Here is a 26,224-nt window from a genome sequence, read left to right on the forward strand (position 1 = left end):
TCAAACAGAGGGAAATGATCAATTTTCACTCATCAGTGATTTAGCTTTTGTACTGTATTTTTGTCACGTCCTATGCTTTTTACGCTCCAGTCAGTTTCATTGGGATTATCCTTATGAAGGATAATTGTGTGTTTAATCTTTTGCTGGGTTATTCATGTGTCTTTTTATTAGAATCAAATTTTATAGTACTTTAAATTACATGTACAATGTATGCTTGGAAAGACATTGCTATCCCTGTTTGGATCCAAATTTTAACTTACTGTTCTTAAATATTGTTCTAATGTATAGAAGGATGCAAAATCCACTACCTCCAAGAAATTAGCCCAGTTGGCATAGCAAGAGCTGTGCAAATAATGGATTTTACAATTCATGGACAATTTCAAAAAATTGTTTTGGGTTCAATAGAAATAACATTTTTTGAAATGTTTGGTGAATCAAAAAGTATAAAAAAATGTTTTGGGTCAAATAAACCTTTTGCTTAGATTGAGATTACTTTTCCTTTTTAAAATTAAAGGTAATTTTGAAACAAAGGAAAAGTCAAAATGTTTTGTTTAGAAAATGTTGAAACAAAACATTTTGCCTTTTTATAAAAAATTAGGGTTTGGGGTTTTTTTATTTGACTGAAACAGTTTCACCAAAATCAACAGAAAATACACAACATTTTTTTTGGTTGACCTGAATCTGCATTTTTCACTGCAAAATGTTGATTGAAAAATTTTACCCAGCTCATAACCTGTGCCAAGATTTCAATGTGATCGGTGAGAGATACACCAAAAATAATATGCAAACTCCTCCTATTGCCTCTGTAGTGTGCAGCTAAATTTAAAAAATTCCATTCCCAAAGCTGCACATGTGTCTCCAAACATGCTTGAATATACTGAGAAGTAAACACAAGTCTGTCAAGTCAACTTTTGCTGTGGAAAGGGAAATGCAAAGGGGAATAATGATAAGAGTTTTCCAAGTGGAAAAAGATAAAGTAGGTACAAAAATGTTGTTTTTGAGGTATTTGGGGCCCAATCCTGGAGTCATTACTCAGACACAACCCCCAGGGCCTGATCCAAAACCCACTGACATCAATAGATTCCAATTGACTTTACTGGACTTTGGATCAAGTCCCTACTGATTTCAATGAGAGTTGATAGGGCCCAGTCAAAATAGCAACATATCTAATCTATAAAAGTTTCTGATGGCTTCCCTTGAACTAACTATTTCATTTGGCTTTAACGGGATCAGTATTATGTGTTAATTAAATGCATGCTTTGCTGCCTAATGACAGCATAATAAATACAGATCTCATTTGGCAGCCACAAAAAACCTGAGCATACATGGTTTTAATAATCAGACGGTATTTCATTAATGCGAACAGCTATCACATTGGAGCTAAATCAAATACTCCTTTTGAAACACTTATTTTAAAGGTAAGGATGATCTCTTCTAAGGGCTGCGCTATCTTTCATCCTTTCCTTGCACTGAACAAAGTCAGTGGCGTCTGACGAGTCCAGAGTGTTGTGACCTATTCTGCTTTTTAATCTTGGTATGAAATTGCCAATGATGGGTATACATTACCCTTCTCTACCCTTTTTTCTTTTTACTTTGCTTCCTTGTATTTCTCTTTCTCTCTCTCCTTTTATGATCCACTCTCAATTTTGATGCCAAAATTGTAAAAAATCAAACCCCCCCTCCTCTTCCCCCATTTTTACTTCAGGAAATCACCAAGCGAGAAGACGTGAGTGGGCAGTTAAGCTGTATTCAGCTGCCTGTCGACTCGGCGGTGGTACGTAAGAACTCAGCATGAACCCACCCAAATGCCGTCTGGTCGTTGTCTCTCTCTGTGGTGACTGGTCACACACCGTGACACTGTTCTCATTGTAGTAGCTGTTGTTCCTTTTGTCGTCATTGTCAAGTGAGCCTTGATTTTAAGTCTCTTCCTTCTTTGTGGAGTCAGAGAGGTCAACACAGACTCCCCAGTCTCACCTGAAACTGTTCTGGCTTCCTGTGTCTTTTCTGTACAGGAATCGACTCGTCCCGCTCAGGAGAGCTTACAAATGCCTCTTTTAAACCTTCCCCCCCACCCCTTATAAATCTGAGGTATGGATGATGCTGTTTCCCAGGCATGCTTGTCAAACAGCTCCCTGATCACACACGCTGCTCCCTGCTTCTGGACAAAACCTCATCCCCCTCATGCACATGTGCCCCAACCCCTCTAGCTGCATGTGGCGGAGTGGAGAGAACTGCCAAAGACTGAAAGGACCTAGAATCAAGGCTGTCTGTGGACACTTGTGTGTCAGAGCGCTATGCTCTGGAGAAGTCAATATTAACATGGAGGAAGCTGCAGTAGTCACTGATGGAAGAAATGCTCTAGTTCCACCAGGTGTTATGGACTGGATGCTGGAATCACTGGGTGACATTCTCACGCCTGTGTTATGCAGTAGGTCAGGTTAGATGATCATAATGGACCCTTCTGGCCTTACAATTTATGAAGCTATGAAACCAAGCACTAACCAAACCTTGCCTTCCTTGCCCTTTACCCACCCAACCCATCCCTTCTCATGCGTCTTTCCTTTTTCTCTTTTGCCCCTTTTCTGTTCTGTCCTGCAACCTCTGGCTTTTACTTCAGCATAAAGGCACTTTCTATCGTGTTCAGGTACATTCTGCCCTCTTTTGTACATGCTAATTTAGCCACTGTGCCATATGGTCTACCTCAACATACTCTCATATTTCAACGGGATTTTAATTCCATGTTCTCTCATAAACCCTTTTCCATCCAGAAAGGCAAACCGGGAGCAAAAGAACAGGTAATGACCATGAGGCCCTGTGGTGAGATGCTTGCCTGCAGCCGCACTTAATATGTCACACACTGTATTAAAGGGTGTGATGGTATGTTCTGTTATAGCTACAGTAGGCTGCTTCAAAGACATGGGGTTTGGTGCTGTGGAGACGGAATTTTTCAATCCCCATGTGGTCCTGCTCCTTCTTTTAATGTGCATCTCTTACTGCACCCGAGAGTGCACCCCTTGTCGGTGACAGAATGTTTGAGGAACACAAATTAAGTAATGAAACCTATTTGCATTGCTTATTAGTTTTTAACAACCCATTAAGGAGAAATGAAGTGGCAGGCTTTCTGGGAGAGAATACTTGAAGTCCACATTCCAGCAAAGAGACAGAGAATTTAAAAATTAAACTAAATTCAAGCCAATGTTAATTTAATATTCCCTCTTGAAAGTGGCAGTCCTCGCCCTTTAAAATATTGCCAGCCCTGCAGCGTGAGTTTCCTCAAGTAACAGGGTAATCCTGCAGGACAGGAAGAAATTTAAAAGGCAAGGACTTCCTTTCACGCTCTCTATTTTCGTGATGACACTTCTCTGAGAGAGTCCACAGTGTGACTAGAGAAAACGTAACTATTTGGCTGAACCAAAGAAAGGGTGTTTTCCTTCGAGAATGTGGGCCCGACCCTGGACTCTTTAGTCAAGCAAAACTCCCATTGAGTTTCTAGGTGGGCTTTGCCTGAGTAAGGAGTGCAGGTCTGGGTCTTGTATTGAATGTCGTTTCCTTCAGTCTGCCACTCTAGCACTTCCCTCCTAGCTGGAGCCTGTTCTGGTTTTTAAAATCAAACATGTACCCAAGCACCAAACTTCATTAGGGTGGACCAGGGCTAGTGGTGCAGCTTACCGTAGGTGTTGGGTTCTCTTGTGCACTTAGATTCTCCTAGAGCTAAAGTAAGATTCTGCTTGGCTTCTGTCTTGTCATTGCATTTCCCCTCCCCATATACATCACAGTAAGAGAGGGGACTATTTTGCCAGAATTATGGTTTCAGTAGTAAATCAACCCCCTTCAGGTGGGAATAATTCTGGCAAGCTCCATTCCTGGCTGATGTATTGTGATTATACCACACCCTAAGTATTTTTCCTCAGTGCCAATGGACAGAATCAAAAAGGGCTGGGCTGGGAAGGCCTTGATTCAGTCTATGTCAGATGTCAGCAACGCCTGAGCTAGGCATTGACAGAGCACAATAAACAATGGAAGCAATGAGCAATGGTAAATTATTTCACGCCATTCAAGGGGGACTCGAGTTGGTTTTCTGGATAGGTTTCTGATGACAGACCAAGATCAAAAGGGGAAAACCCCTTGTCAACTCCTGGCATTCTAAATTGTACAGCAGGATGCAACTCCCCTAAATAAATAGGACAGTGTTACTGCTTAGTATTGGGTGAAATGGGCACCTTAGGGAAGCCCAATTAGCTGTTATTGGGTTGTCTCCCTTTGGGAGCTGTTTTATCACATACCAAGTGCTCTTGTGGCACTGTATGTAACTTTTCAGAGACAGACCCCAGTTATCTGCTGAAACCTACAGTCAAGTGTTTATGCCACTTGCTGAAGTTTGGATTATTTCATTTAAGCTTCAGTGGAAAGAGCTGTATTCAGTGCTTGTGTGTAAACAGTTCTAATCCCCAGTCCCATATTAATGGTCAAGGACAAAGAGAGTCAGTTTTTCATCCAAAGAACGTTCATCAGGTTTATGTCCTTTCCCTCATATCTGCCCGGTGTACAACTCCAGCATAGGAGGTCAAGTGGTTGTCTTCTGACCCCAGCACTTGGCTGCTCTTTGAGTCTATACAGTAGCTCTGCCCTTTGGGAGTATAGTTAACAGTATGTGGTATAAATATGTGCATGCCTCATTGTGTGGAAGGTGATGTGCTATTGCGGTACAAATTTCAGTGGGTCAGTAGGTGTGGTTTTTGGAGATGGGGCCCATTGTTCAGAAGGTATTTCCATACTACCCATAGCCAATTATCCTGGTTGCTAAGCTGCTCTGTTTTGCTCTAGGGAGATGCTTCTAAGTCTGATTCTGAGGGAGATCTTTTCCCTCATAGCCTGGAAGAAGAGGGTGGACTTAAGAAAAACTTGTCAAACCCAGCCTGTAAGTAACCATGCTGGAAATCAGTCCTCCTAGGGTGACTTCACTTGATAGGAGACACAATGTGTCCAAAAGAGGAAAGCCCTTCTGGGGGAGTGTTTAAGCAGTATCTCAGGCCATTGCAGACTCTATCAAGGTATAACTGATTTTAAATGAGTCATGGATCATGACCTAAAGGCAAAGATATGTAATGGTGTTAGTCCACTATCTCCCGGTAAAGCCCAAGAACCAGCTCATATACTATTGATATGGGGTTTATAGCTGGGGAAGGAAACAGCAGGGAGCTGCTGCCTGTAATTACCACTCTGACAGGCAGCAGAGCTGTGATGCACTAATACTTGGAGAGCAGGCACAGGGAATGGTCAGGGTGAGCTTTGTGGGGAGACATATTTATTGTCCACAAGGTAGAAGATTTGGGGAGGTAGGAAAAGGAGAAACTGGGGGAGTTGAAGCTCAGGGGATAAGAAGGAGAGTGTGGGGCCACAGAGCACACTCGGCAGTGTTGTAGGACTTCTGTTGAAAGAACGTGGAGGAAGGAGTACAGAAAGGGAAGAGAACTGGGAAAGAAGAGCATAGGGAGAGGAAGTAGGGAAAGAGCTTACAGGAAGAGAGGGTGGGACACTGTGGGAAGCAAAGCTTGGGAGGAGATGAAAGAAATTAATGGAAGGGGGAATTTGTGGGAGGCATGGTTGGCAGATTGCTGGTGCTCCTGAAGCAGCAGATAACAAACCAATGTCTGTTCTTGGCTGCTGATCTTTAAAACAGGTTTATTTGAGTCCCCATGCCATGCAATTTCTGGTTTTAAAACAAAAACCCAACCACCCATTCTCTCATTAAAAATCTCCTTTGTCCCAATAATGGAAGAGTTCTCTCCTTTTCGTGAAATGATGTTATTAGCCCCATGACCTCCCCATGTTCTGATTAGAGCTGGCTCCTTTAGGGCCATTACATCCTCTGTCACCCTGATTTTGGTTGCAACCTGAAGGGTGATGGAGAATGATGGGATATTGCATGTTCCTAGAGCTTCAGTATCTTAAAAACTCCTTGTTTCTTCCAGTGATGGTACTGAGCGACCTCCCAGAGCTCAAGAAGAGTCTGACCCCGCCTCTGATCATCCACACAGCTGCCACCCCAATGCCAATGCCAAAAAGTGCCGTGTTCGGAGATGCAGCTCGGGGCTATGAATCTCGCAGGGCCAGCAGTGTCTCCATGGATCCCAATGCCTATGAACTCAAATCACCAGTATGCAGCTCATCTTCTTGATCACACTTTGTGGCTGCTTTGTTTCTGTTTAGTTTGTGCGGCTGTTTCCAGCTGTGTGGGCGGGCTGTTTGTCAGTCTAAGTGTTTATACTGTGCTCGCTGCCTTGGTATCTCTAGGCCTGCCTATTGGGAACAAGCATGAGATGGTGGCAGTGATGCTGGGTTGACTCTTTCCATGTTCTTGTCCCTTCCTCAGTCCAGCATACAGAGCTCCCCCCACAGCCCTTGGAGCGCAGCCAGCAGCTGGAATAGTCGTCGGTCAAGCTGGAATAGCCTGGGACGGGCTCCCAGCCTGAAACGCCGGAGCCAGAGTGGGGAGCGCAAGTCCCTCTTGTCTGGGAATGGGAAGGAGAGTTCAGAGGAAGGGGAAAGCTCAGACGAGGAAAGGTCCAGCCGCGCTGGGAGCGTTAATGGCTCTTTACCTCACCGCATGGCGTCGCTGGAAACTAAAGGCTCGTTTGATTTCCAAGATACCTTGCAGGTGCCTTCCCTGTACCGAACCAGCAGCATGCACAGCAGCCGGACCGCTGCATCAGAGCATCAAGACTGCAATGGGAAATCCTCCCCAGGAGTCTTGTTACAGCAGCTCCAGTTGGATGATGACGATGGTGATGATGAAGGCAACCTGGTAAGACAAAGCAACAGTCGGTGGCTGCTGCAACTTCTTGGCTTTCCTGTGCTTAACTGACACCCGTTCCCTTAGCAGAACAACGCCGTGAGCGCCGAGCCATCTCTCCTGCACTCTAGCAGCAGACTTAAGAACACCACGTAAATCACACGTAAAAGCCACAGGGGGTCCGTGGGTTATGAAGCCCACCTCGTCTGGGACAGGTTAAATGCTACTGTGATGTTTAATGCTGCACTGCCAAGTGGTGTGGGGTTGTGCTTCAAGCTGAAGTAATCTTGGGGTATCTGTGGGGTAATATTGAGCCCTCTGGGGAATAAGGATGGGCTCCTCTTACGTCTTCGCTATTATTGATTTAGCACTGTGTTATTTAGCACCGTGGGTGTGCCCTGTGCATTACATATGGACAAGCCATAGTCCCTCCCGGAGGCACCGACTTTCTGAGTTCCTGGGGAGGTGCTCGACCCCCATTCTGCCCCAGACTGCGCCCCCACTCCACCCGTTTCCCCCAAACCCCTGCCCCCGCCTTTTCCCACCCCTGGTCTGCCCCACCTCTTCCTGCCCTGTTCTGCCTCCTCACCCTCAGTGCCTCCTGCATGCTGCTGAACAGCTGACCACTGGCGGGCCGGAGGCACTGGAGGGGAGGTGGAGGAGCTGATCGATGGGGCTGCCGGTAGGTGCTGAGCACCCACTTTTTTTTCCAGTGGGCACTCCAGCCCCGGAGCACCCACAGAGTCGGTGCCTATGTTCCCTCCCCTGGAGATTTCTCCACCTAGGCTTCGCTGCAGCCCTGGCTGGATCACACATTTTCCACTCCTCCTGTTACACAAGAAACCTCCACCCATTATCAGCCTGCACAGACACAAGAGCTGATTCTAGATGCATAACCTGTGTCCCTCAAAGGGACTGAGCCCCCATGGCCTATCAATTTGCAGCAGGTGGCGTTGGGGGTGTGGTGGAGGGTGAAAGTTATAAAATGAGACTTAGGCTTTGCAGCAGGAGGCACAAGTAAATGTCTTTGAAAGGAGCCCCAGACCACCCTAGCTCTTGGACCTAAGCATGGTGCCCATTCTGTTCTTAGCGCTTTAGATGTACTTTGTAGGGGATCATGCAAAGCTTTTCTTTGATGTCGTTCACACCTTTCTACCCCCTGCCTTCCCCCGCCATCCCAACTTTTGCTTTCAGTTTTGAGTTAGGATGAGTGCCAAAATCTTAAAGCAAACTCAGTGAAACCACCAAGTTCCCACTGGTTTCATGTTGGAGCAATGAGAACCTCAGATCTCACATGCTTTCTCTGCAGAACCATAAATGGCAACTTACAGGAGAGAGGGCTGATGTGGTCCATCTGGGATGTGCGGCTGTGTTTGCAAGACTGTGTCATTTGGTTTCTACTTCGGTTTTTCAAGTGATATTAGTCATGCAGTGGACATAGCCTGGTTATCTGTGCATTTTCTGAGTAATACTTGGCTAGTCTGTGTAGGCGCATGGGATGCAGGTCAGGATGGGATAGGGGAGGAGACCCGGGTATAATGAAGAGCCATTAGTCCAATATGTATCTCTTTCAGAGGTCTGAGAAGTGCCATTTAGAAAATGTTCGCTAAAAGCATAGCAGGGGGAGAAAATTAGCTGTAATTTTGCACTGATTAGAGATGCGAGGTGGTTAAGAGGCATTTCCCGTTTTTACATTTTCTGTGGATCTGTGCTCTCGAATGTGTGTAATTTGCAATGTGACGCTGTGCCCAATTTGTGTAAATGCCACAGCAGTTTCAGCGTTAGAGTCACTGCAACCGCACTAGAGATGCGTCTAAATACAAGGAACCAAACAGAGAGCTGTCATCCACCCTGTCCAGCCCCTTTAAGGGAAATCATGGGTGGAGGTTAACACCAAACTTGGCCTCCAGGCAATAAGGAACATAGAATGTGACTTATCAAATAAAAACCTGCAGACCACCTTCCCCATGTATCTCAGCTCCTGGAGGTCTCCTGGAACTTTATCTCCCTGTGTGTACAAGCATAAATGTGACACGAACATCTCATTTTATTGAGATCTTTCTCTCATTCATCCCTGACCTTTTTCTGTTATGTTAGCAAAACCTGCATGGGGACGTTGCATAGGCTAACAAGACCTTGAAACATCTTCCATAAGATACAGCAGGAGAATTTCGCTCCCTATCCGGAGAGTTACAAACAGGATGAGACAATAATATGTGACAGCAAATTGCTAATAAAGGGAGAGTCTAAAAATGTATACAGCTCACCCAAGGGTCTAGGCTTATTCTGAGTCATGAGCCTGCCCTAGCTCTCAGATGGACGGCTTGACAACTAGCTAAAATCAAACTCTAGGCAGATAGCAATTGACGCTACAGCAGCAAAATCTGATGATCTTTAGGATAATGGTCTCCATGTTCTTTTCACAGACTGATGACCATGAAAGACCCACCAGTCCAACTCCCTTTCAGTTTGATGGGAGCAGGACTGGGGACTATGGTGTGGGGGGTGTACTCCAACCCATGCTGAACAAGAAAAGGCTTAAACCTCGTTCATTCTCCTAGAAAGAAAAGCGCAGCCTGTAGGGACTGCATCAGGCTAGGAGTGAGGAGCTACAGCCCACTGGGCAGATGGACAGTGTTGCTGACTGCTGTGCCTTGTGAACTAGGAATCGTGAAAAGCCGGAGGTTTCTTATGGGGTGGAATGCTTCTTGGAAGGAGGAGAGGACTGGAGGCTGGGGAAAGGCCCTGGCCTTCTTTCTGCTTCACTCCCCTGGCAAGGAGAGGACTGGGGCTGTGGGGACATCCTGCCAATAAGGGAATTTGTTTTCTTTATTTGATGGTTAGGTCACTTGAGCACACAAGACTGTGTGGGATTAATTGCTGAACCAGGAGGAAGCCAGGTTTGTAGCGGGTGTGGGGGGAGCTTCTTGGTTTGTGGTGTGTGTTTGGCCTGTCTACTCTAGGAAATTAGGTCGGCATAGCTACGCTGCTGTGGAGTGTTAAAAATCCACACCCATGAACGAGGCAGTTCAACCAGTGTAAGCCCTGGTGTAGACAGCGCTAGGTTGACAGGAGAATTCTCCCATTGATCTAGCTACCGCCTCTTGCGGAAGTGGATTACCTTCTCTGACAGGAGACACCATCCCGTCGGTGTAGCTAGTGTCTTCACTGAAGTGCTACAGCAACGCAGCTGCAGTGTTTTAAGTGTAGACAAGCCCTTAGTCTGCTTAGACCAGCGACCCCAATAGATTGGGCAGTGACTCCTCTTACTGTCCCAGAAAGGAGATAAGTGGGTGTTAGCCATCCATATTTGGACAGAACAAGGCAGGCATCTGAAATGCTGTAAATTGTCAGTTGTAAATTGACTGGGCCTGGAAAATGCAGCACAGCACAAACACTGGCTAGTCTACCTTAGTGAGCATTTAAGATGCAATGAGCAACCAGCTTGGGTCTGAAATAGGCATCATTCTCCATCGTAGTGTTTGTCTGGGCAAGTGCCTGCGAACAGTAATTATTGAAGAAGCAGCTGGGGCAATACTGAGACTATGAAAGTAGCAGGCTGAGGAAATATCTTAGTACATTTCATTGGTATTGGAGAATGAAAATGGAACTTTGAGAATGTTAATGGATGCTAAAGACGACCATAATTGCGAAGTACATACTGACGAGAAACAGAGGCTCTTTTGACCAAGATATAGTTGCCTAGCCACAAATCTCCTTTTTTAAAATATACTTATTCCACTCTGTCTCAGATGTGGACTCTCAGGCTATAATTTTAACTGATTGCTTTAACCTGGTTCTTAACCTCCTAGAAGTGCTGCAGACCACTTTGGTCACCCTTGAGATGGAATTTCTAAGAAAAGGGCCTGTAATTATTCTCAGAAGAATCATTATTAAAATTATCAAAAGATCATGATCTTATTGCTAGCTGGAGACCTTTTATCCTTCGGCTCAAGGCCAGATTTCTTTCCCGCTTACCTGAACCAAACACGTAAGTGGCGCATCAGAACATACTGTGTGCAGTATCTCGTAGTTTGCATCCTGCAGCTAGTAAGTTGGTAACTGACTGCAATCTTGGAATGAATTTCTGAGTCAGATTATGTACTGCATCGTTAAGCTGAGATTTTTAAAGACTGTAGTCTTCTCCGCTTTCCATGGACACAGTATAAATATTTACTGTAAACAGACTAAAGTCCCTGTAGTAATGCTCTAAGATCTGGGTTTGCTCTAGTGTCCTTTGCCAAACTTCCCATCCCTATTTTATTCTGCTGTGCTATGAGGTGGATTGTTTGCTAGACCAGTGTCCTCCCAGTGTTTCAATGGTTCTGTTGGTAACAGTTTGTAAACCACTTGGTGCACTTTTGAGATGGAAAGTGCTATATTATGGTAAAATAAGGTTCGTGTTTCTTGGCTTGTCCTCATTGTGAAGGTTCTCCTGAATTCTTCCACAGATACCATGAGTTTTCTCCCTTTTTCTAACAAATAATGAAACAGTGGTTACTAGAAAATATTGTGTAGATTGAAGAATTCGTTCCCTCGGTATTTTGAGCTTCCTGCTCTGATTTCCTCATGCCATTTTTTGGGCTCTTTGCCCCCAATTTAACCTGGGTAGAACAAGAGGAAATTTCAAGTTTTTTTCCAAAGAAAATAAACAAGCTGGACTCTTATTTAGATCAATGTGATCCTAGAGGACTAAATATGCCTTTATGGAGTGACACCCCAAAAGCTGTCCTTATTGGATGTACTTGATGTTTTCTGCACGAACTAAAAACCAGAACAAGAGCCAGGTTCTGATCTCCCTGGGCCCACTTTACATTGGTGTCACTCTATTGATGTCAGTGAATTCCCACCCAACGAACACTGGTGTAAGTGAGACCAGGATCAGGCCCATTAACTCTTCTTCACACAATAAAATCAAGGGACAAAATTCTGCTCTGGGTTGCACAGGTGTAAATCTGGAGGAACTCCACTGAAATAATGGCCCAATACAAATCTGGATTTGTACAGGGTGTAACTGCAGTCAGACTCTGACCTGAGATCTTTGATGTTTATATATGCTGGTCCAGTTTTTTGTTTCTCTCTCTCTCTCACTCAGAGTGAAATTTCCACATTCTGCAAAAGGTCCATTGTAATGTAGAACCAAGCTTGTGAGAAATAGGAACAGAAAGAGGGGAAGCTACAGTAGTCTCAAACCAAAAGACTCTTCAAACACAACCCCCCATATGCAAAGTGAGAAGAATTCTCTTTGTGCTTTTTCATCTGCTTTGCACTAGTTTTGTAACAAGCAGATCAACAATCAGGGAATCATATGTTTTATTATCTCAATCTTCCCCCGCTCAGTGTTTGGAATGAAATAATCCAGTCCTGAGATTCATAATACATCTTCTAGCTTGCATTCTATTGACTTGTTAAGCATGGATGGTTTATTAGCAGATTTTTTTTCCCTATAATAAAAAATTTATAGATCAATGTCTCTTTATGACTCCAAGACGTATATCAGTCATCTTTTAATGTCAGCATTCTTCCCTTCTGCCCTCAGAAGCACATTAATAATATCCAAAATTCCTAACCAGGAAACTATTTTTCAATAGATCTCATTAATGTAGTCTCTAAAGGGTTCTCTATTCCCCCTTTGATGTTTGAACATAACACTGGTTAATATCAGTGGGAGTTATGCATGTGTTTTGTCCACTGGATAGACCCCTGGGGCATGTCTCTCTTTGTCAGCTGGGTAGAGCATTGAGCACAAAGGGAGTTTAGTTAGCTTCAATAGGCCAGCAAGATCATGCCCATAACATTCTGTCTAAAGGAGCAACTGAATTAAAGCGTTGTTGTTTTTTCTTCTTGTTCTCCCACATCTTTATTCATCCTGGCCAGGTGTGTCTTATGAACAAATAGATGTGATTTAAATAACATAATTGCTATATCTCTTTGAACATAATGCAAACTCCAGCAGCAATCAGGTTTGATTGTAAGCAATGCTGTGTATCTGGACTTTGCAGAGAAAGCATTTGATGGGGTTCGGCTGGAAATACTCATTTTTTTTATTTCACAGAGATTTGGATGTGGCTCAGATGATCATGGGCCAAACTGTGCTCTGTTACGCTGGTGTAAATCTGGAGTAACTCCTGTGACTCCAGATTTACATGGCTATAACAGAGACCAGAACTTGGCCTTGTATAAGGAACCCAAAGCTTCAGAAATGACGGATGGATCCATGTCCCAAGCCTTTCCCATACATGTTGAATAGAGGGACAGGATGGAAGTTCACTTTTCCCTTTTGTTATCTGATGTAGCCTTTGAACTACTGGCTGCAACAATTAGACAAAACCCAAAATATCTTTGGCATTAAAACTGGACAAAAGGAACACAAAGAGGCATTCTGTGCTGCTGACGCATTCCCATTCACTTCAAATCCTCAAGATAAATACCAGAAATGCTTTGAATAATAGATCCTTTTGGAACCCACCCAGCATACAAAATTAGCTGGACCAAGTCACAGCTCTTGCGACATGCTCAAGGGCTGGGGTAGCTATTAGGGTTCTATCTAGAACTTCATAAGGTGGCTTTCGTTTTCCAAAGGTTTCAGTTTGTCACCAAGCATTTTCATTAAAACGGACACTGTACTAGCTATTACCAGTTGCTAATGAGACTCCTGGCTGAGTGCATAGAAGCACAGAAAGCGTTTCACCCATTCCACTCAATTACCCTGACAGCTCTAGTTTTTACAGTCCAAGCCAGCTCAAACTGCTAATTGCTCAGCTCCTAGCGGGAATGCGCAGGCTTGTGTCATAAACAGATAGCTAAGGGTTAATGTCTCTTTCACCTGAAGCACCTGACCAGAGGACCAATCAGGAAACTGGATTTTTTCAACTTTGGGTGGAGGGAATTGAGTGTCTGTGTCTTTGTCTTTTTTCTTTTGTCTGCCTGCCTGCTTTCTCTGAGCTTTGGAGAAGTAGTTTTTTTTTTTTCTAGTCTTCTGTTTCCAAGTGTAAGGACAAAGAGATCAGATAGTAAGTTATATGGTTTCTTTTCTTTGGTATTTGCATGAATATAAGTGCTGGAGTGCTTTGATTTGTATTCTTTTGGAATAAGGCTGTTTATTCAATATTCTTTTAAGCAATTGACCCTGTGTTGTATCATCTTAATACAGAGAGAACATTTGTACTTATTTTTCTTTCTTTTTATATAAAGCTTTCTTTTAAGACCTGTTGGAGTTTTTCTTTACTTCAGGGAAATTGAGTCTGTACTCACCAGGGAATTGGTGGGAGGAAGAAATCAAGGGGAGATTTGTGTGTTGGATTGCTAGCCTGACCTTGCATTCCCTCTGGGGGAATAGGAAAGTACTTTTTGTTTCCAGGATTGGGAACAGAGAGGGAGATTCACTCTGTTTGGGTTCACAGAGCTTGTGTCTGTGTATCTCTCCAGGAGCACCTGGAGGGGGGAAGGGAAAAAGGATTATTTCCCTTTGTTGTGAGACTCAAGGGATTTGGGTCTTGGGGTCCCCAGGGAAGGTTTTTCAGGGGGACCAGAGTGCCCCAAAACACTCTAATTTTTTGGGTGGTGGCAGCAGGTACCAGGTCCAAGCTGGTAACTAAGCTTGGAGGTTTTCATGCTAACCCCCATATTTTGGACGCTAAGGTCCAAATCTGGGACTAAGGTTATGTCATGGTGGCAGCTGGTGGGAGATAGACAGAATCCAGAAGCCAGTAGGAATATTATATTTTTCTTTTCTCTGCTAAGGGCTTTTTAGCAGAGAGAAACAGTTGGTTTTAAAAGGGAACCAGAGAGAATTTTTTTTTTTCTGCTCTCTCTGGCAGTTTGTGGCTTGCATGTTAAGCGAGAAGCCATTAAGAGGCTGTTGAGCGTCTTTTGTCATGCAATAGCCCTCCCATTAGGAGGCAAGTAACAGCACTTATATGCATGCAAATAAAGTGGTTTTTCTGGTTTCCTTTCATTGAACATTAGCTAGAGAGAGAAAAGGAAAAAAGCACTGTTGCTAGGCAGACTTCAGGAGGCAACAGAACCTGCAGTTCAGAAGATAAACACCGGAGGGCACCCCAACACAAGAAAACAGGAACCATGACTTCTAAGGCAAAAATTGACGCCGAAGAACAAATCAAAGAAGCTGAACACAGGCGACAGATGGAGATGAAAGAAAAGGAAGAAAGCATGAAACTGGCAGCCTTCCAAAGAGAACAGGCAGCCCAAGAGGCAGCACACAAAAGAAAACTAGAAGAAGAAGAGATAGCCTACCGAAGGAAACAAGCAGAAGAAGAGTTGGCCCACCACCGAGAAATGGAAAAACACCAAAAAAAAAAAAAGAAAAAAGACAAAGACACAGACACTCAATTCCCTCCACCCAAAGTTGAAAAAATCCAGTTTCCTGATTGGTCCTCTGGTCAGGTGCTTCAGGTGAAAGAGACATTAACCCTTAGCTATCTGTTTATGACAGCTTGTGCTTAAACTCTCTCATTTTATGCACTCCCAAGGTGCCTGTTTTGACCAGCAGTCTATTGGGTAGGGCACCGGACTTGGAAATCAAATATCACAGGTTCAGCCACTACTCTGCTGCGTGACCACAAGCAAGGCCCTGCACCTCTCTGTGCCTATTTTACAAATGAGGATAAAGACATTGATCTTCTTTGTGGATAAAAAGCTCCATTGGGCTTGATCCAAAGCCCATTAAAGTCAATTGAATAATTCCTATCGACTCCTTGGGCTTTTGAACATGTCCCTGTAAGAGCTATGTGGTGGCATTATCCAGAATTAAAAAGATGAGAGTTGGGCGGGGTGGGGGGAGAGTATACAATCAGGATACGGGAAATCAAGGGATAGATGGATTATTTAGTCAGGGCAAATTGTTTCAAGTTATTTGTCATGTGAAGGCAAGACTGTAACCTTGAAAGTGATCACAGGGCTGGTGCAACCATTTAGGCAAACTAGGCTGTGGCCTAGGGCGCCTAAAAGTCCCCTCAGGCAAGGAGGTGGAGTGGAGGTGAGCTGGGTGGGGGGGGCGCCCGGGGAGGGCTGCCCGCAGTAACAAGGGAGGGGGCTTCCCGGTGGGGGGGCTGAGTTAGCTGCCGGGGGGGGCGGGGTTAGCTGGGTGGGGGGTGCAAGGTGGAAGTTTCGCCTAGGGCGCGAAACTTTCTTGCACCGGCCCTGAGTGATCATCATTTTTACATCAGACCCATGATGAAAACTTGAGTCTTACAATTCACTGACACCCTATGTGCCATTTGATTGTCCTTTTGGTGCTTGGAGGTGCTGGATGGATCCTCTGCATGCAGTGTGAAAAATTCTGCTTCTGCTTTCACCCCATGCAACTGTATTGGCATCAGTAGGTTTGCAAGCAGTGGGTGTGTACAATTTGGTCCCATATGGCGATATCAACTACAGCTCAAACAATAAGAAGTTTGAGGTAGTTCAGTAAAGCTATAAATACTGACGTATTGCCCAGCAATTGGGATAATAATGGATGTATAAATCCAACAGTTAATTGATTGATTATAAATGATGATCCAGTAAATGTTTACCTTCAGAATGTAGTGGATTTTCAACTAAAGGCAATATCCAAAGTCTGAAATTCTAGTGTGTTAGAGGAAGATGGGTAGAACCTGTGGCTAGTTTTGTTTTGGGGAAATCAGGTTTGTTTTGCAAATCAAACCCAAGCCCTGGTGATTTTTGCCCATTCCCCCTTTGTCTGACCCCCTCCTAATGCATATGTAGGTGTGTGCGGAGGGGAGGGGTGTTCAGATAAATGGCTCTGCTTTAGACCTCTCCCTGGTTGGAGATTCATTAAGGACTAGATTGTGATACCCTTATTGACGTCCAGTAAGACTTTGCTGCACAAGTAACCCCATTGATTTCAAAAAGTTGGCACATGTTCTAAGCTAATATTCAGTGCAAGTTAGGGTACCCCTCTGCCCTGAGGGGTAGGCACATTGCCACATGGTTTATGGTATTGTGGAAAGAATAAATCTAATATCAGATACAGCTGTACTCTATGGGCCTCATCCAAAGCCCATTGAAGTTAATAGAAAGATTCCTGTTGACTCGAACAGAATTTGGATCAAAGCCCGAAAATCTGCCATCCTGTCTTTAGCCACCATGGTATAAGTAATCTATTAAAATGGTAAGGCAGCTGCACACTTGACATTCTGTTAATGGACCAAAGTGGAAATCACTGGTGACTCCTCCAATATCACAGTGGTGCACAAATATGTGACTCAGTCATAAAGTTCAAGGCAGGAATGAACTAGATCATCTAGTCTGAGCTCTTGTATATCACAGGCCTCTGTACACCATCCAGTCACCTGCACACCAAGTCCAACAGCCAGAATTAGACCCAGGTGCCACAGACACAGGGGTCCACAAGTGGTACGCAGATGTCTGACCCTCTCCCCTTCTTATTGGCTCTAACAGAAGCCCTACGTGTTCCTTTTTTATTCAGAATTAAACCTTGGAAAATTTGGGCAAACATCTGTTAAGTATCCAGAATGTCTGAGGCTGACCTCAGAGCAGGGATTTTAATCAATACACTTGTCCTGTTAGTGTATTCATGATGCTGTAAAAATAATGGTGACAAGAGTTTTCAGAGGTTTAGAGAGTCCTGTCACTAATCAGCACAGACCTGGGCTCTGCTGCGCTAAGCCCCAGTTTTTGCTGGCAGTGCCATGCACACTGGGGTCTTTGCTTCTTTTCAGCTCATAATCAGCTGCTTTGCTGAATGCTGAGTGACATTTCTGCTATGGGAAAAAATGTGACATCTTAGCTTTCTGACTGACTAGGTTTGGAAGACCCTTTTTTTAAAAACAACGTTCGCTGCTTTTTTCTTCATGATAACTTTTAAAATGTCATCTCCGTGTTAGCGTGGTGACTGTGAGCAGATACCATGCGCAGCAGTGCCTGTCCATGCAGTAGATTTCCTTAAATTTATGGCCTCCCACTTCCTTTACACAGCTGTGCTTAAGACATTTCTGTAAGTGGAGTTGCTTGCATGTTCTCTTAGGTATCATCAGTCTATCCCTGAGGTGCACAGCAGGGCATGTGTATCCATGCTGTCAATTTCATTATTTTAGTCTTGTATTACACACAAGAAATGTCATTCAGAAATGATCCCGGCTCGCAGGCCTGCAGTGCTGCCATATAACTTCCAGGTTGACAGGGAGGAGGAGAAATTAAAGCATCACAAGGGTTTCATGCTTGGCTGTTTGCTTTGTCTGGGTTTCACTCCATGGCTGATGCTTGCTGTAGTTGCTCAGAATAACTGATTACAACTCACTGTTCAGTTGTCATTTTTCTTTTAGAGCAAAAGTGAGCGTATGAAGGCTTGGATAAGGGCACACCTACCTTCCTGGTGCAAAGAAAGGGATTCCTGGTCTATCTACATCTTTGCTCCTCACTCTAAGTAAGGCAACTTCCATAATAATGTGATAGCTATGAGTAGAATTGAATGAAAGTGTTACAGCGGATCACTCTGTCCCAGTACCGTGAAGATTAGAGCCTTCATTGTATGCCAGCCTGCCCATCTCCCAGTCGGTGCATCAAGGAGGATAAAGACCACAGCGCTCTCTAAATTTTGGAGACAGATTCTTTCCCCTGCTCCACTCCTTATGTACCACTCAATTGACATATAGTAGCCATACGGGTTGCTGCAACTGGCTGGGGAGGATTCTCCTGGTGCAGATAAATTGTAGGATTGCTGTAAGCTCTAGCGTAAGGATGGGCTGTGGGCAGATGATGGGCACATGGGTGTGGCTCTTAGCTTATCTTTGGGATCAGGGGCTGCACTGTAGCTCATAGCCAGCCAAGGGAGCAGCCCCTCTCTGCTTTAACTTACACCAGGATCAGGTTCAGCTTCCAGAACAACCCACAATACAGAGGGTGAAAATGTGGTTTAAAGTCATCTTGGCCCTCACCCATGCCCTTTGCCTCCTGGAGGTGCGGCATGGAATCTGAGCCCCTGTTTATTCACCCGGGGTACCTGAGGAACGCTGCCTCCTCCCTTAGGATAGGTGGTGCTTTGGTCCTAAGGACTTGTGGAACCAGCTCTCACCCCCATATCAATAGACAGGTCCCAGACATTGCTTCATGTACACTCGCTGTCCATTTAAGAAAGAGCGCAGAACCCGATGAGAACCTTTGCCTTGGTGGAGGTGAGTATCAGGGCAAGCCAGGCTGCTCCAGGCTGGGAAAGCTATGACCTAAAGGTCAAAGGGTCAGAATAGCTGCTGGAGGTAGCAGCAACCAGTTGTTTGCCCAGTAGTCTGTGATGGTGGTCAGCGATGGTGTGTAACTTACAGTCCCCTTCACACAGATTCTCGTTGAACTACTCGTACACATTCTACCAATGTCTGAGTGACTTCTTCACCAGACGCTGCAAAGGGGGGGGGGTGTTCAGTTAAGCTGGGAACCACTTTAATTGATCCCCTTCTTCCAGCTCCTCAGTGTGTAGTGAGGGGCATGGGTGTAAGTAGCTCCAGGGGAGTCTAACTTGGTGTAAAGGAATTGAAGCTAAATTGCACATTACCCTTAAATCTGGCCCTGTGAGCCTATGGAAGTCTGTAAGAGGCTGGCAGTGCTTGCCGGGAACACATCACCCTCTTAGCAGGTGTAGAGCCTGCTGGCAGAGTTAAGGTGGTCCTGCTTGACTCATTGGGGCAGGCAACTGGTTACTCCACCCTGATGGAGTATTGGTTACTCTGTTCCATGACACTGCCAGCAGGAGCCCTCTGGGAGGTGGGAGGATCTAGGCTGTGGCCTGAGAAGTCCTAAGGGAGGAACCCTAGGCACAGTCATACTTGAGAGAGAAGGCTTGAACAGATCTTTCTTACGCTGCTGTTAATTTCTTTGTTAATAAAGGCAAGCACCCAGGGAATGGGTGAGCTTTTGACCTTATGCAGTAGGTGGGGAAAACACCTGGGTACACAATGGCTAAGTACATCCAATGGTATCTAAATTGGTGTCACACATGCATTGGGGGGACCAAAAGAGAGTATTACACCAACTTAGACTCCTCTAGACTTAGACTTGCCTCTGAATTTGGCCCTTTGTGTTCCCTTTCTCCCATCCCCCAGTCGCACTCCTCCAGGAAAGGCCCGTTGCTTACATAAAAGAGCAAGAGTCCTTTGTTCTTTCCAAGATGCAGCTGCTAGATGGCCATCTGGAATCAGTGCCCTGATACACGTTCATGCAACAATGTCATGGCTTGTCCTAGGGGACACCTTGTGTTTCTGAAGCTGGAGGGCCCAAAGCAGCATTACAGTTCATTCATACAATGATTACACAGACTTTTACAAACAGTCTTTGGGAAATGTAATACCATGTTATAAATCCTGCATCAACGTACAGCCATCTGTCATGCTAAATAGCTCTTGTTCCTTTGTTCAGCATAGCATTCTTTAGCCTAGCACACTCAAACTGGGTTATTTTCTAGCTAGAGATGGAGCTAAACTAGAACCTTGAATCCAAACGTGTCTTTGATACTAGGGGTAAAGGAGAGCTTGAAATCTGAACCTGGCAATGGTGTAAGTTGCAAGTGGCTGCTCTGTTTACAATGAACCAAACCCCAAATCCAACCAGGCACCCCTACACTTTGTGGTGTTTGCAAACTGTGTTCAAATTTTGTGGCTTGCACCCTTTTCTGTTTATACTGAGAAAAATTTGCTAACACAGGGCCACCCTGGAGGAAGAGTTGGGAGTCAGCAATGCATCTGCTTTTCAAGCCAACTGTTCAGTTCTCATGCCGTGCATAAGGCTGATGCTTTGACAAAAGTGTTTCAGACCAGTTAGGTGTTAACAGCTCATTATATGTCTTTTTTTTCCCTTTTCTGGGCAGATTCCGTCTGATGTGCAATAAAATCATCACTCACAAGATGTTTGATCACATCGTCTTGGTTATTATTTTCCTGAACTGCATTACCATTGCCATGGAACGGCCAAAAATTGAGCCCCACAGTGCTGTGAGTATCGGAGTTGTGCAACAGGTTAATGATTTCCTGAACTCTCTGCTGTCATATTCACTGGGAAGCCACCAAAGCTCAAGCCACGCTGGACTGTATCTCCCTCTCTGCTCTTGACTTCATACTACAGAGAAAGAGGAGGCCAGATCCTCAGCTGGCCTCCTCGTTCTCAGTAGTATGAGAAAGAGCATCCTCGTCTCTGCATAGCTATAGTGAAGTCAGTCAAGTCTACGCTGATTTATACCAGCTGACAAACTGGCCCTGAATTCCAGCTCAGGAATCAGATCTTTCGGGGCCATGCAGCTGCTTTCTGCAGCACTGATACAGTGCTTGGACCACAAACCCTGTCTAGCTGGCCCAGAGAGGATCCACCAGTGAGAGATGAGCATGCAGTGGTATAGAGCTGACATGGGGGCTATATACCATCTGCCTTCCCTGCTGCTGGCAGTGTGTGGGACATGCATATGGCTAGCTAAAAGGGAGCACCACGCGTAGGGACGCCCCCTGCACTTCCCTGGTCCTGCACTATGTTTTAGCTCTTTGTGATCATTACAGGCCAGTGTAAGTAAGGGCAGGCCTCAGGCTCTGACACCGCACAGAGGAAACAGTCACGCACAGAGCATCACCAGCATCAGAGCAGTGCATGGGAGGGCTTTAAGCCATCTCTGCATGCTGCTCGTGTCTTGTGCTCTGAACATCATGGCTGCATCCAGGGATCTGGCCCCAGCTGTTTATAATTTTCCATTCATGGTTTATTTAAAAGAAAATCGATCCTGCCTATGTGGTATTAACTTCAGCAATAAACGTACCTTTACAGCACATGCTGAAGTGGATTTTCCATGATGCTGCCAACAGACAGGGATTCTTTCAGGCATTCAATCCTCTGCCCTCACCAAAGTTTCTTTCATCTGATTCTGAAACATACAAGACCAGCATTCATGTGCTGGGAAAGACATCAAGGCTTCCACTTTTAATATCCCATCTCCCCAGGCACAATCAAACTGTTTTAATACATGATATAACCAGGACATCTGTCTCCATTTTCTTCTCTGATAAACATTCAAACACTTTTACTCTCTCCGCGCAATGTTAGCTCCTTCCATCTGTTCTGCATCAGCGTATGGGTGGTGGGAAGGGATGGGGGAAGCTGTTCATTTTGTACTTTTCTGGCCTCTTTGTCGATCATCTTTGTTGTGACATAAGCAAATTGAATGGATACAAGCACTGTAATTCCATTTCCCCGAACCATTTGTTTTAATAAATTGCATAATGATTTTTCAAACCAGACCCTCATAACATCAACTCCTATCAGTCAGATGGGCAGAATCATCCACTTGCTCTTTTATTTCTGTATCGATTGCAGCTGGGAGATACACTAGGTTGCTTCTGACATATTGCAGAAGACTGTTCATATTGCAACAATATAAATCCCTCTTCCCTCAGTGCATGAGTGCCTTGCTGTTTATTGTTTGTGGATCTTTAGGCTGAGATCGTAAAACTAAGGATCTTTGTGCTCTTCGTGTACATAAAAGATCCCCCTGGCACTCCTTCTCAGAGAATAAGCATGCCCCAATCGCCTTAAGCCAAATTTCTGTCCTTCACTGTTGTGCAGTAAGTGACTGTCCTCCACCCCAGAGATGGCTGCTTTTCATTGCATGTACACGGTAGCAAAGTGCTTTGGAATCTTTCTATATAAATGTAAACTCTCATTATCATTTTGTCATCTGTCAATATGTGAGTCTGGTGGGTTTTCTAAGAATAGAGCTGGGGAAAGGCGCTGGGTTGGTAGCCCTGGATAGTGAAGCCTCTGTATCCACAGAATATGTACAGCATGGATAGTAGCTCCAATGCAGACTTCCTCACAGTTCCACAGCCCTGCCTGGGAGGGGCCCACCATTAGGGTGAGTGGTGATTAGTCTTCACAACCCATTCAGTACTTGACCTCGTTTGAGTCTTGCAATGTTGCCAGTTAATGCCAGGGGTGGTGGTGGCTTTGGTGATCCATTGGGAACTGGACTTTAGCCACCAACCAGCCAGCAGATGGAAACAACTCTTAGGGCTGGTCTATACCGGGGGGGGGATCAATCTAAGTTACGCAACTTTAGCTACGCAAAGTATCTTAGTTTGACTTACCTGGCTGTCTTCACAGCGGCGAGTCGACCGCCACGGCTCCCCTATCGATGCTGCGTACTCCTCCTGCCGAGGTGGAGTACGGGCGTCAATTCGCGGATCGATTTATCGCGTCTAGACAAGATGGGATAAATCAATCCCCGATAGATCGATTACTACCCACCAATCCAGCGGGTAGTATAGACGTACCCCAAGTCACTTCCAGCCTGGGCTGGATCCAAAACAATGAACTTAGATGGGGAAGCATGACCTATTTTGGGGCACAACGTTATGACAAAGGCTCTAGCATGCCACAGAAGGCTCAAGGAGCTCAATCTATTTACTTTAACAAACAGAATGTTAAGGGGTGACTTGATCACAATTTATAAGTACCTAGATGGGGAACAAATATTTGATAATGGGCCCTTTAATCCAGGAGACAAAGGTATAAACACGATCCAATGGCTGGAAGTTGAAGCGAGACAAATTCAGACTGGAAATGGTGTACCTTTTTACAGTGAGGGTAGTTAGCCATTAGAACAGTTTACCAATGGTCATAGTGGATTCTCCTCCATCACTTGCAATCATTAAATCAAGATTGGCTTTGTTTCTAAACGTTCTTCTGTAGGAATTCTGGGGAGGAAGTTCTATGGCTGGTGTCATACGGGAGGTCTGATAAGATGATCGCAGTGGTCCTTCCTGGCCTTGGTCCTTATGAATGAGGCCTATAGCATGGAGCAGGGTTCCTGCAGATCAGGATTCTGTTTTCACCAGACACTGATATTTTTCCACACATGCCTGCCAGTTAATGATACAGGCTTGTCATTCAGGCTGGGTGTTTTCAAAGTTTTGTTTTACAAGGTTTGGATCAACAAAAATACCCTTTTAATGAGAGTCCATTGATGCTGCTCTCTGTTAACTCACTTTTTTTTAATGAATTTGACATGGCAAATTTGGATGCTGCCTGAGCTTATATAGAGCTCCCAGCCATTGTTTAACTTACAGATGCCTTTTTTCGACTTCTGTTCACCATTAGACATCGTCAGGCAGGCTGCTCGGACATCTGCTGCACATGTAAAAGGCTAGCTTGGGTGGGATGGGCATGCTGCTCACTTGAGCTCGCTCTCTGAGTGCAGGAACAGATGAACTGCTCTGGATGCCGGCTCCCTCCCCAGCTAGTCCACTGGGGGAAGTTGTCCTGGCATCTCACATCGATGACTCCTAGTGACATTAGAGGGTTTCATGAAGCTGATGGATGCAGAGATTTTCCAAAGCTGGTGAAAGGATTTGGGATGCCCTGTTCCCATTGAAATGAGTGGGAACTGGGTGTCTGTATCCTCTAGGCAGCTTTGGAAATCCTGTTGTAGCTCTTGATATTGTGGAGGCTCTTAGAAAGCTAGAGCAAAGGACTTCTTTGCTGTCCCAACTTTCTTTGGAGGTATTAAAGGGTGCTGCCTGGACACGCTTACTGAATATTGCAGAAATAGGGCCAGGTCCTCAGCTGGTGTAAATCAGTATAACTCCATTGAAGTTATAGCAGCTGAGAATCTGGTCCACATGTTTGGGAGCATTCCTTCACATTCTGAATGGCTCTTTGGTCCCATATTGGGTCCCCTTAGAGCCCTGTCCAGAAACCCTTGTACAGAATGGTATTTTATTTGCATGGATGTTCAGGAAAGGCTGGTGTGTGATGTTTTTTTGTTTGTTTGTTTTTTATGGTGACCTGGATCCACATGCAAATAAGGGCATTTGTTATCCACTCCATGCTATTTGTTATTCTCCAGTTTAAAAGCCATTTGAACTGGGCCTCTGGGATATTGCACCAGTCAAGGTGCGGGACGACCCTGGGTGAGAACAGGTGTGGGAGCAACAAAAATGGGGAGGAAAGACTGGGTCTCTAGTGCTGTTTGAAAAGGGAGAAGTGAGAGGATTGGGTGGGAGCCTGAATTGGAGGAGCCCAAGATGTGGCATTGAGGAGGACAGCGGTGCTGCCAGTAGTGAGGGAGGGTGAGGCACTCTAGTCTTTCCAGGACATGGAGGAGATTTCTGAGATGTGGAAGTGGAGAGAGGGGAGAGAGCTCAGGGGCAGAGAGGCAGATGTGAGACCCATCAGCCTGGGGATGGTAACCATGGGAGCCAGTGAGGTCACCCTGGGATCAAGGTGAGCTGAGCAGAAGACAGAAAGCAGAAGGGGGGGACCCAAGGGAGGCACCGCAGGAGATGCAAGAGCAATGCAGGGCACGCAGCCCTGTTCCAGCTGACAGAACTCTTGCCTGGAAATACAAATAGTTATTTTAGCTTCATTTGTTTCAAATAATTGTACTTTGCTTTCCAGAGCCATGGATTTTCTAACTGCCTACAGCCAGTTCTCTCCCTGTCCCAATTAGAGCCGGCCAGTCAGAGCAGGGGAGGCAGTCTCTCCACAGCAGGCCTTCCTGTTCCGGAGAGTAGGGGATGCGGTGCGTGTAGACTGCATTTCCAAATTGCTGCACACTTGCCAAAGAGAAGTGTAATATTCTGACTCTTTTCTACCTGCTATTACCATTTCATCTGCACTGCCTAAAGTAGGTGCTTACCTGCTCCTGCAGATGCTCAGGCCCACCGCACACTTGCCAACCTTTTGTGCAGCACTCTCTTGAAGACCAGGGATGTTTTCTATCATGGCTCATGCGGTCACAGCAGGGGTCTTTAAGACTTGATTAATTACGGACACCAGGATGGAAACAAGCTACTTAGTGATTCCTGTGTCACTCTCAGTAAATCATGGCCCGGCAAATGAGAGTTTCCATGGTGTTTTCTCATCATTAAATTGCAGCTGGTTTTTAGAGAGCTGCATTTCTTAGAGAACTGCTCTTAGAGAACTGCTCTTTAGGGAGTAGTGGAAAAAAATCCAGGATCCCTAGTAATGTTACCATAATGTTACAGTGAGATGTTTTAGTCCCCGTGTAAGAGTGCACACATGCGCGCGCGCGCACACACACACACACTGTGTTTCTGTCTTACTTCCCCCACCCCAACTCTCCATCTCACAGTACAAGCAATCAGAGACTGTACAGGAATTAGGGGAAAGTGTAATTTATTTAATGATCATCATTAAAAAGAAAGGTTTCTGCTGGTTATAGATAAGGAATTAGTCCACGACTCTCATCTGTAATCACTAGCTGCTTACACAGAAGGAAAGCATGGTTTAGAGGTTAGACCATGGGACCGGGTTAGAGCATGGGAAAACTGCTGGGTTCTGTTCCCAGGTCTGTCGTGGTCTTGGGCAAGTGACTTAAACTCCTTGGGGGCAGATTCTCAGCTGGTATAAATGGCTGTAATTTCATTGACTTCAGTGAAAACATGGAGACATTCCAGA

At 45.1% G+C, this 26,224-nt stretch overlaps 1 protein-coding gene across 8 annotated transcripts in view; it reads left to right on the forward strand.

Moving 5' to 3' along the window:
* CACNA1G (calcium voltage-gated channel subunit alpha1 G) overlaps window positions 1-26,224 on the forward strand; it is a 147,900-nt gene that overhangs the window by 65,954 nt on the left and 55,722 nt on the right. For 6 of the 8 annotated variants that reach the window (XM_050920480.1, XM_050920485.1, XM_050920487.1 and 3 more), the window contains 6 exons: window positions 1,706-1,774; window positions 4,825-4,918; window positions 5,973-6,157; window positions 6,374-6,805; window positions 18,103-18,203; window positions 20,634-20,757. In XM_050920480.1, the coding sequence (XP_050776437.1) occupies window positions 1,706-1,774; window positions 4,825-4,918; window positions 5,973-6,157; window positions 6,374-6,805; window positions 18,103-18,203; window positions 20,634-20,757 (1,005 nt within the window). The remainder of the gene's footprint in view (window positions 1-1,705; window positions 1,775-4,824; window positions 4,919-5,972; window positions 6,158-6,373; window positions 6,806-18,102; window positions 18,204-20,633; window positions 20,758-26,224) is intronic. The other 2 variants (XM_050920484.1, XM_050920488.1) reach the window with 1 other exon arrangement.

The sequence above is a fragment of the Gopherus flavomarginatus genome, chromosome 12, assembly GCF_025201925.1.
Source record: "Gopherus flavomarginatus isolate rGopFla2 chromosome 12, rGopFla2.mat.asm, whole genome shotgun sequence".
Classification (NCBI taxonomy): domain Eukaryota; kingdom Metazoa; phylum Chordata; order Testudines; family Testudinidae; genus Gopherus; species Gopherus flavomarginatus.